Source organism: Carcharodon carcharias, chromosome 1 (genome assembly GCF_017639515.1).
Source record: "Carcharodon carcharias isolate sCarCar2 chromosome 1, sCarCar2.pri, whole genome shotgun sequence".
Lineage (NCBI taxonomy): Eukaryota > Metazoa > Chordata > Chondrichthyes > Lamniformes > Lamnidae > Carcharodon > Carcharodon carcharias.
This window is the reverse complement of record NC_054467.1, coordinates 256,103,539-256,115,356: the sequence shown is the minus strand read 5'-3', so window position 1 is coordinate 256,115,356 and position 11,818 is coordinate 256,103,539. Positions and strand designations below refer to the sequence as shown.

Here is an 11,818-nt window from a genome sequence, read left to right as displayed (position 1 = left end):
GCAATTTTTCACATAGCTGGGTCGGTGCCAGTGTTGTAGCTATACTGGAACAGCTTGGCTAGGGGCGCGGCAAGTTCTGGAGCACAGGTGTTCAGTACTATCGCCAGAATATTGTCAGGGCCCAGAGCCTTTGCAGTATCCAGTGTCTTCAGCCATTTCTTGTTATCATGTGGAGTGAATTGAATTGGCTGAAGACTGGCATCTGTGATGCTGGGGACCTCTGGAGGACGCCAAGATTGATCATTCACTCGGCACTTCTGGAAGAAGGTGGTTGCAAATGCTTCAGCCTCATCTTTTGCACTGATGTGCTGGGCTCCCCTATCATTGAGGTTGGGGATTTTTGTAGCGCCTCCTCCTCCAGTAAGTTATTCACGACTGGATGTGGCAGGACTGCAGAATTTAGATCTAATCCATTGGTTGTCACATGCAAGTAGTCCTGTGTTGTAGCTTCACCTCATTTTTAGGTATGCCTGGTGCTGCTCCTGACATGCCCTCCTGCACTCTTCATTGAACCAGGGTTGATCCCCTGGCTTGATGGTAATGGTAGAGTGGGGGATATGCCGGGCCATGAGGTTACAGATTGTGGTTGAGTACAATTCTATGGCAGTTGATGGCCCACATTGCCTCATGGATGCCCAATTTTGTATTGCTAAGTCTGTTCAGAATCAATCCCATGTAGATCAGTGGTAATGCCACACAACACAATGGAGAGTATCCTCAATGTGACGGCAGGACTGCGTCTCTACAACGACTGTACTCCTACCGATATTCTCATACAGATGCATCTCCAGCAGGCAGCTTGGTGAGGATGAGGTCAAGTATGTTTTTCCCTCTTGTCGGTTCTCTCACCACCTGCCGCAGACCCAGTCCAGCAGCTCTGTCCTTTAGGACTCGGCCAGCTCAGTCAGTAGTGGTCCTCCCAGCCACACTCAATGACGGACGTTGAAGTCCCAACCAGAATACATTCTGTGGCTTTGACAGCCTCAGTGCTTCCTCCAAGTGATGTTCAGATGATTCACCAGCTGTGGGGGTGGGGGTGGGGAAGGTGGGTGGGGTGATGGTACATGGTAATCAGCAGGAGGTTTCCTTTCCCATATTTGACCTGATGCCATGAAACTTCATGGGGTCTGGAGTCAATGCCGAGTACTCAAAGGGCTACTCCCTCCTGACTGTATACCGCTGTGCCACCATCTCTGCTGGGTCTGTCCGGCCGATGGGACAGGACACACCCAGGAGTGGCAATGGTGGTGTCTGGGACAATATCTGTAAGGTATGATTCCATGAGGATGACTATGTCAGGCTGTTGTTTGACAGCTCTCCCAATTTAGGCACAAGCCCCAGATGTTAGTCAGGAGGACTTTGCAGGGTTGACTGGGCTGGGTGTGCTATTGTCATTTCCGGTGCCTAAGTAGATTCCGGGTGATCTGTCCAGTTCCATTCCCTTTAGGGATTGGAGTGTTTGTTTTTACAACTGAGTGACTTGCTAGGCGATTTAAGAACAAACCACGTTGCTGTGGGTCTGGAGTCACATGCAGGCCAGACCAGGTAAGGACAGCAGATTTCCTTCCCCTCATGGGCCATTAGTGAACCAGATGTGTCTTTCCAAAAATGGCCACATTTACTGAGAATAGCTTTTTAGTTCCAGGATTTATTAATTGAATTTAAATTCCACCAGCCATATTCCCTCGAGCAGGAGCCTGGGCCTCTGCATTGCTGGTCCAGTGACATTCCCACGATGCCACCACCTCCCTATAGCACAATTTGTGATTATCTGGTCCGGTAAATCTGATAGCTGGAGCCTCAGCTCTGAAACTTCCTTTACCCCTTATATTGTAAAACATCCCCCAAGGGACTTGACAGGAGTGTAATCAAATAAAACTTGCACTCCAAATCCCAGAAGGAGACACTCACACAGGTGTTGGTCAGTGATTAAGTTGCGTGTTAAAGGAGGAAAGCGAGAGAAGTAGAGAGGCGGTGAGGTTTGGGTCAGGACTTTCAGAGCCTAAGGCCTAGGCAGCCGAAGGCACAACACCACCAAGAGTAGAGTGAAGGAAATCAGGGATACAAGACTAGAATTTGACGAACACAGATCTTGGAGGGTTGTAGGGCTGAAGGGGGTTATAGCGAAAGGGGAACTGGCAGAGGCTGATGAGTTCAGGGGAGTAGGACATTCACATTGAATTATATAAAGCCTACAGATCAGAAATGGACATTCGGCCCAGTTGGTTTATGTCCACATTTAGGCTCCACATAAACCTCCTCCCAACGGCACACCTTTCTTTTTCTTTATGTGTTTCTCTAGCTTTCCCGACCGATACTATTCATCTCAACCACTCCATGTGATAGCAAGATGCATGTTCTAACCACTCACTGGGTAAAGGCGTTTCCCCTGAATTCCTTATGAGATTTATTCGTGACCATCCTATATTTATGGCCCCTATTTCTGGTCTCCCCCACATTTAGAAACATCTTCCCGACATTTACCCTGTCAAACACTTTCGTAATTTTAAAGATGTCAGTCAGGTCACCCCTCAGCTTCCTCCTTTTCTGAGAAAAGTATCCTGGTCTGTCCACCCCTTCCTCACTGTTACATGTTAATTGTTGTTTAATAATAGTCTTGATTTCATCATCAGGGAGGGAGGGGTTAGCAAATATACAATAGGTATATTTGTAGCTTCAAAGGAATAAAAGAGAGAAACTAAACTGGACTATAAATACTATGTCTACAAGAGCAGGTCACAGGCTAGGAATCCTGTGACAAATAACTCACCTCGTGACTCCCCAAAGCCTGTCCACCATCTACAAGGCACAAGTCAGTAGCGAGATGGAATACCCCCTCCCCAACTCCCACTTGCCTGGATGAATGCAGCTCCCACAACACTCAAGAAGCTTGACACCATCCAGGACAAAGCAGCCCACCTGATTGGCACCCCATCCACATACATTCACCCCCTCCACCACCGATGCACAGTAGTAGCAGTGAGTACCATCTACAAGATGCACTGCAGGAATTCACCAAGGCTACTTCAACAGCACCTTCCAAATCACGACCACAACATCTAGAAGGACAAGGGCAGCAGATAGTTGGGAACACCACTAACTAGAAGTTCCCCTCCAAGCCACTCACCATCCTGACTTGGAAATATATCGCCGTTCCTTCACTGTCACTGGGTCAAAGTCCTGGCACCCCCTCCCTAACAGCACTGTGGGTGTACCTACACCGCATGGACTGCAGCGGTTCAAGAAGGCAGTTCACCACCACCTTCTCAAGGGCAACTAGGGATGGGCAATAAATGTTGGCCCAGCCAGCGAAGCCCACATCCTGTGAACAAATTTTTAAAAATTGCTTGCATCTGTAAAGTTGCCCAGATTCTCCAGTGTTTTGCCTTGAGTCTACATTTAGTGCAGTGTTTCATCCAAACCAGGTGTATTGATGCATGGCGGCTGGGAGTGAAAGTGATGCCTCTCAGACCTCAGCCATGTCAATCAGGGCCACATGTACTGTCTATGTTTTCTCATTCATTCAATTTGTTCCCAATGATCAAAGTCAGAGGACATTCGGCCCAGTGTCAAAAATAGTCAGCCCTGACTCAGTTAGTAGTAGTGCTCTGCCTCTGACTCAGAGACCTGAGGGTGTAATCTAGGCCGGCACTCCCAGTGCAGTACAGAGGGAGTGCTGCACAGTCGGAGTGCTGCACAGTCGGAGTGCTGCATCTTTTGGGTGCAACGTTAAACCAACACTCCTTCTGCTTTCTCACAGCTGGACCAGAAAGATCCCATGGCCACTATTCCAAAGAAGAGCAGAGCGGATCTACCCATTGTCCTGGCCAATGGTTATCATTTATCACTCAACCAACACCTAAAATAGACTATCTGGTCATTACGATATTGGTGTTTGTGGGAGCTTGCTGTGTGCAGTGTCCTCTACCTTACAACAGTGACAACATTACAAAGTACTGTATTGGCTGTGAAGCACTTTGGGATGCCCTAAGGTTGTGAAAAATCTTGCATTTATTTATCCTGGAAGTGTCCTCCCCCTGCGCAGGCTCCTGGGTGAAAATAGCTTGAGGTGGTGAGTTCATTTGCCTGGTGTCAGGTTGTGAAATCCAACTCAATAAATCTGTGGTAATTTGTGGCATTAGGAATGGAATTTTTTAATAGTAATTACAACAAAGGCTGGGCATTAATAATGTATACAAAAACTAAACTTAAAACACTTGCAAACTTACTAAGGATTGATGAACAAGTATGCTCACAGTAAACAATGAGATGTCATAAATAGAAGTGCTCAAAAAATGATGGAGGGTTTATTGTGATTGGGTAGACAGGGAGAATCTCTTTCCGCTGGTAGAAGGGTGGTTACCCAAAGGGCAGCGATTGAAGCTACCGGCTGGCCACATACACTACAGCATGTTACAGCCATGGCTATGATCTCACTCGATTCTCAATTATATTGAACTGGGGGAGAAGAGGAGCAACGTTTTCACACAATGAGTTGTTGTGATTTAGAAAACACTGGCTGAAGGGCAGCGGACACAGATTCAATTGCAACTTTCAGAAAAGGATTGCATAAAGCAGCAATTTGCAGGCCTTATGGGAAAGAGCAGGGATTATAGAGCGTTGGAGTTTCCACTTGACATCACTGCAGGAGTTCCTAAGGGTAATGTCCTCAGCCCAGCCATCGTCAGCTGCTTCATCAATGACCTTCCTTCCATCATAAGGTCAGAGGTGGGGATGTTCGCTGATGATTGCACAGTGTTCATGACTCCTTAGATACTGAAGCAGTCCATGTCCAAATGCAGCAAGACCTGGACAGCGTTCAGGTTTGGGCTGATAAGACACAAGTAATATTTGTGACACAAATGTGCCAGGCAATGGCCATGTCCAACAAGAGAGAATTGAACCATCTCTCCTTGACAGTCAATGGCATTACCACTGCTGAATCCTCCACTATCAACATCCTGGAGGGGGTTACCATTGAAACAGAAACTGAACTGGACTAGCCATTAAATACTGTGGCTACAAGAGCAAGTCAGAGGCTAGGATCCCTGTGGCAAGTAACTCACCTCCTAACTCCCCAAAGCCTGTCCAGCATCTACAAGGTACAAGTCAGGAGTGTGATGGAATACTCCCCACTTGCCTGGATAAGTGCAGCTCCAACAACACTCAAGAAACTTGACACCAGCCAGGACAAAGTAGTCTAATTGATTGGCACCAGATTCACCACCTTAAACATTTGCTCCCTCCACCACCAACACATAATGGTAGCAACGTGTACCATCTACAAGATGCCCTGCAGCAACTCACCAAGGCTCATCTGACACCACGTTCCAAACCCATGACCTCTAACACCTTGAAGGACAAGGGCAGCAGATTCACAGGACCACCAGCACCTGGAAGTTCCCCTCCAAGCCACACACTGTCCTGACTTGGAAATATATCGGCCGTCCCTTCACTGTTGCTGAGTCAAAATCCTGGAACTCCCTCCCTAACAGCACTGTGGGTGTACCTACACCACAGGGACTGCAGCGGTTCAAGAAGGCAGCTCACCACCACCTTCTCAAGGGGCAAGCAGGGATAAGGCATAAATGTTGGCTTTGCCAGTGACAACCATGTCCCCTGAAAGAATGAAAAAAAATTCTAAATTGAGATTGATAAATTTTGGGGCAATAAAGGGAGTCAAGGAATATGAGGTTCAAGTGGGAAAGTGAAGCTGGTGTTGAAGATCAGCCAGGATCTTAGTAAATGGTGAAGCAGGTGACCTACTCCTAATCCTACTTCTTATGTTCTAATGTACTCACAGTCATATTCACGATTGCTTATTCACCCACCCACACTGAGACTCATATTCCCTCTTGCACTTACTCTCTCACACTTGCACTCACACACAGACCCATATCTAAGCACAGAGTTCAAAGTAAAAGAATCTTTTGTTCATTTTTTACTAAAACAATATTTACCAACAGAAAAAAAATAGTTTCTTTTTACACTAGACGTCTAATTGCAATCTTAAAATAAAAAACACACAACAAATAATCCATATATAGATTAAAGATAGGAATAGTACAAATTCAAACCAGTTTGCTACGGTTTCTAAGTTTACGCTGAATATAACCAGCATCAGTAATTGGATCAACATTCAAAAGTGCGAAGGCTGCAACTCTGTTGCAATCTCTAATCAAGTTATATACCTAGAATGGTACTCAGAGTAGGTTTATACATATATATACTTTAAGTAGGAACGCAGGATATATATGTGTTTTTTTTTAAAAGATAGTCTTTTGTCTTCCGTTGATCTCAAAAGGTTTTCTCTTCCACCAACTTTCTTCTGATATCTTTTCCTCCCCTCTCTCTCATCTCTCGCTCTCTCTCTTGTTTCTCCAACTCAGGTTGGTCAAATCCTCTTCTAATGCTTCTCTTCCTCCTCCGCTCCCTATCCCTTCCATTTGTCCAGAAATACAATTCATTGCCTTCTCAGTTGTAATTCTCTCTTTGTAACTGTCCCGTGAATTTTTTTCCATCCGTAATCGCCTTCTCTTATAATACCAGACACAACGAAAATTCAGTAAGCAGGTTTTCTCAAAGGGCTATTTTGGCTTTTATTGCCTTATTCGTTAGTTTATCAAAGAGTTTTTTTTTTTAAATTCAGGTGTACTTGTTTTATCATTGTTGCTTCAGTGGGGTTTGGTGAGAGGTGGCAGAATACTGGGGCTGGCCCTGTTACACTGTGGAGCCCAGCATTGACTCTGTCTCTGGGTCTATCTCGTTCTGGTTGGAATCGAGTCCAGAGAATTTGACTTTCAACCCGTCCACAGGGTGAACAACCGGCACCGTCAACATGCGGGGGAAAGTCCTGGTGGCCAGCTCGAACCTGCTAGTGCTGGCCAGCTCCATTGCCAGCACCTTCAGGATGAGCTTGGCCAGCTCTTTGCCCAGGCAGCTCCTGACGCCCCCTCCAAACGGGATGTAACTGAACCGGTCGCCTTTGTTCTCATCCCGATCTTCTCCGAAGCGGTCAGGGTCAAAGACCTCAACGTTTTGGAATATGGGAGCCGTGTCATGCGTGTCCCGGATGCTGTACAGAACGCTCCAGCCTTTGGGAATCTGACACCCCTGAAAACAAAGCCCAGGAAATTGTTAAATGCCTGATTCAATCATTCAAATCTGACTTCTGTACATTAAAAATTATCTATCAGAAGGTTTGCCTCGCTCGCTCTTGAGGTGTTGCTCCAATATAAAGAAAAGAAAGACTTGCACTTCTATAGTGCCTTTCAGGAGATCCCAAAAGGCTTACAGTCAGTGAAGGACTTTGAAGTGTAATTATTGTTGTAATATAGGAAAACCAGCTGCCAGTTTGTGCACAGCAAGATCCCTAGTGACTAGTTAATCTCTTTTAGTGGTGCCGATTGAGGAACAAGCATTCACCAGAAAGAGTGCCCCTGATCTTTTATTCAATAGCACTGTCAGTATTGCTTGCATCCACCTGTGAGGACAGCTAGGGCCTTATTTCGAGGCCTCGTCTTGACAGACAGCACGTCAGGCCGTGCGACAGTTCCCCATGCCGCAGTGGAGCGTGCTCAGGTCTCCAGAGTGTGATTTAACCACCCATCTTTCCCAACTCAGACCTGAGAATGCTACCCATTAAAAGACTGACAACACGGGTGTCGGCAGTGGCACAATCTTATGGGGGTGCAGAGTGGAATGTCATCATGCAAAACGGCTTCCATCCCTCACTTCAAGGAGCACAGGAACCAATATAAAAACATTGCTTGAACGGACAACACAGGAACAGTTCCGCAGGTTCACACTGGCATTTATGCTCCTCACGAGTGTCCTCCCACTCCCCCTCAACTAACCGCACCCAATTATCCTTCAATTCCTTTCTCCCTGGCCTGTGCTTACATAACTTGCCCTGGAATCCACTTCAACTTTTTTTTCTTTTCCTTCACCAGATCACTGGCAAGACCAGTATTTGTTGCCCATCCCTAATTTCCCTTGAGAAGGTGGCAGTGAGCCCAGGCTGTTAGGGAGGCAGTTCCAGGATTTTGACCCAGCGACATTGGAGGAACGGCCGATATATTTCCAAGTCAGGACTGCGTGTGTTTCAGAAGGGAGCTTCCAGGTGGTGGTGATCCCATACACCTTCTGCCTTTGTCCTTCTAGGTGGTAGAGGTGGTGTCTTTGGGAGGTGCTGTCTAAGGAGCCTTGGTGAGTTGCTGCAGTGCATCTTGTAGATGGTACACACACTGCTGCTACTGTGCACCGGTGGTGGTGGAGGGTGTAAACATTTAAAGTGGACACCTCCCTGCAGCAGGTAGTTCCATATTCTAACCACACTCCGATTAACAAAGTTTCTTCTGAATTCCATATGGGATTTATTATTACATAAGAATTTTTTTAAATTGTTTTTTATGGGGTGTGGGTGTCGCTGGCTCAGCCAGCATTTATCGCCCATCCCAAACCGCCCTTTTTCAGAGGCAGCCATATTGCTGTGGGTCTGGAGTCAGGTGTAGGACAGACCAGGTAAGGACAGCGGATTTCCCTCAAGTGAACCAGACGGGTTTTTACAACAATCGGCAATGGTTTCGTGGTCATCGTCAGACTTTTAATTCCAGATTGTTACTGAATTAAAATTTCACCATCTGCTGTGGTGGGATGTGAACCCAGGTCCCCAGGGCAATAGCTTGGGTCTTTAATATGCTGCTCTGGTGACATGTGGCACCACTATCGCCATGGCAGCACCTCCCCATAGGAGCAGGAGTAGGCCATTCGGCCCCTCAAGCCTGCTCTGCCATTCAAATAGGTCATGGCTGATCTGATTGTGGCCTCAAGTCCACCTTCCTGCTGGTCCCCATAGTCCCCGACTCCCTTGCTGATCAGAAATCTGTCTAACTCAGCCTTGAATAATTTCAATGACTCAGCCTCCTCTGCTCTTGGGAACCTCTGAGAGAAGAAATTTCTCCTCATTTCCATCTTAAATGGAAGACCCCTTATTTTTAAACTTTGACCCCTAGTTCTAGATTCCCCCACACATGAGAGGAACTATCAGCTGAGTATCTACCCCACCAAGCCCCCTCAGAATCTTATATGCTTCAGCAAGATCACCTCTCATACTTCTAAACTCCAATGGCTAATTTATATTTATGGCCCCTAGTCCTGGTCTTGTCCAGAAGTGGAAGTACCTTCTTTACATCTGCCCTATCAAATCCTTCTGTGGAAAATGAAAGAACAAATCATAACAATCAATTGTAAATCGATTGCAAAAGGGAAGTCAGTTCAGAATCGGGGAAGAACTTGGACAGTTTATTCCTTTTGGAATAGTGGCAAAAGGGGGGAAGTGTAGCCCAGCTATGGATCGGACGACCCAGGGAGACGCTGGAAGCAGATGATATTGATTAATACAAGTAAAATTAAAATAGATTCCTTTCAGGGAATAACATTTTTGGATAAAGTGTCTGATTTATTTGAGACGTGACATGTGGTGGGTGTATCATGTTTGGGTGGATCAGGTGACTTTGGACCTATCATTCCCAAAGCTCTCTGCCACTGGCATTCTCCTCACCTCATGTCTCGGTCTGTTGTAGGTTAGTTAATAGAGATTGATTGTACTGATTAATCCATTATTATTGTGCCAGTACAGGATGGTAGAAGGCAAGCTAGTTGGACCCACTGACCTCCGTGCCATTGACTGCACTTCAAAAATACTTCACTGGCATTGGACAGCTCTGAGCTCATGAATAGAGCTACATAAACACAAATGATTTCATTCTTTGTTCGGCCTTTTCAAAGGAAGAGTTTGATCTGCACTCACGTCCAACTCAAAGGTCTGCAGTGCTGTCCTGTAACCGCCCGAGACGGGTGGAAGCAGACGTAGAACCTCCTTGATGACGCAGTCCAGATACTTGAGGCGTGCCACCACAGCCATCCTGGGGGTCTCCTCACACTTGCAGCCATTGTGAAGGAGCCCGTTGCTCCTCAGCTCCTCCCGCAACTTCTCCAGTACCACGGGGTGCTGCAGGAGCTGGAGGATCAGCGATGTCGTCGCGCTGGAGGTGGTTGCGAAGGCAGCAAAGATCAGTTCCACCGTGGACTCCTGGAGAGGGGGGGAAGCACATACAGGAAATCATTGAACTTACAGCACAGAAACAGGCTACTTGGCCTAGCTGGTCCAGACACATATTTATGCCCAACATGAGCCTCCCCCCACCCCTCTTCAGAGCAACACAGGATCATAAGAACAAGAGTAGGCCATTTAGCCTCTCGAGTCTGTGCATGGCTGCCTTTTTCACATAGATTGCTCTTGATTAACAAAGGGGTGCAAGGTTATCGGGGGTAGGCGGGAGGTTAGAGGTTACAATCAGCTCAGCCATGATCTTATTGAATGGCGGAGCAGGCTCGAAGGGCCGAGTGGCCTACTCCTGCTCCTAGTTTGTATGTTAATACACTGTTTCCTGGGATGACAGGTTTGCGCTATGATGAGAAGTTATACAGTACTCTCTGGAGTTTGGAAGAATGAGAGGGGCTCTTATTAAAATTTACAAGATTCTGAAGGCGTTTGATAAGATTGACACCAAGAGCTTGTCTCCCCCGGCTGTTGAATCCAGAACATGGGGGGGACACTCTCAGGATAAGGGATTGTCATTAGGACTGAGATTTCTCAGAAGGGTGTGAATCTTTGGAATTCTCTACCCCAGAGAGTTATGGATGTTCAGTCATCCATACTTGAGGCCGAGACCGATAGATTTTAGGACTCTAGGGGAATCAAGGAATATAGGGATTGGCGGAAAGGTAAAATTGCCTCAAAGGTCAGCTAATATTTCATTGACTAGCTAAGCAGGTTTAAAGAGCCAAAAGGCCTACCCCTGCTCCTATCTCTTGTGGCCTGATCCCATAATATGTTTGGATAACAAAATTCCAACAACCTTGGGTTTAAAACTTACAGTGAGAGAGTTCTAAACTTCTACCACCCTTTGTGTGAAGAAGTGTTTTCTAATTTCCCTCCAGGAACATATGGCTCTAAATTTGAAACCATGTTCCCTTGTCCAAGACTCTCTATCACCTTATCATCACACCCTGTTAGGTAAAGAAGTTTCTCCTGAATTCCCTATTGGATTTATCAGTGGCTATTTTGTATTTATGATTAAAATAAAGGGAAAATACTGTGGATGCTGGAGATTTGAAATAAAAACACCGAGTGCCAGAAAAACTCAGCAGGTCTGGCAGCATCTGTGGAGAGAAAATTGGAGTTAATGTTTCAAGTCCAAGATGGCTCTTCTTCAGAACTGAAGAAGAGTCCAGAGAAGATCATATTGGACTCCAACGTTGGCTCTGTTTCTCTCTCCACAGATGTTGCCAGACCTGCTGAGTTTTTCCATCACTTTCTGTTTTCATGTTACATTTATAATTCCTAGTGTTGGCCGACCACATGATCAGGAACATTTTCTGTTTGTCTGCCCTACTGAATCCTTCATCGTTCTTTCAGGTCACCTCTCAGCCTTTCCAGCTGAAGAAGAATGAAACGTTTCAGATCATGGCATGAGGATGTTATACTAGCACAGCAAGCTGCAGCTGCAAGGCGTCGACTGTGAGTGGGTTGAAGACAGATATGGTCAGATATTACTGAAGGTCCACGTCCCAAACAGATGGAGCCACCAGTCAGTAAGAGAGGCAGAGGAGAAGGCCGTACAGGGCCTCGAGCCTGTCCTCCCATTCAGTTAGATTGTGGCTGAGCTGTAGTTCAACAGCATTTACCCACTTTTGATTCATATATTGTCATTGACTCACCCAACAAACGTTTATTCATCTGAGTTTTGAAAGC

The 11,818-nt window shown here is 46.2% G+C and overlaps 1 protein-coding gene across 5 annotated transcripts in view; it reads right to left on the bottom strand.

Annotated features, from left to right (window-relative positions):
- Positions 1 to 6,221: 6,221 nt before the first annotated feature.
- Positions 6,222 to 11,818, bottom strand: part of LOC121284239 (cytochrome P450 26B1) — a 56,247-nt gene continuing 50,650 nt past the window's right edge. For all 5 annotated transcript variants that reach the window (XM_041199587.1, XM_041199560.1, XM_041199577.1 and 2 more), the window contains 2 exons: positions 9,812 to 10,093; positions 6,222 to 7,113 (listed from right to left, as the gene is read on the bottom strand). In XM_041199587.1, coding sequence (XP_041055521.1) covers positions 6,721 to 7,113; positions 9,812 to 10,093 — 675 coding nt within the window. In that variant the 3' untranslated portion in view covers positions 6,222 to 6,720. The remainder of the gene's footprint in view (positions 7,114 to 9,811; positions 10,094 to 11,818) is intronic.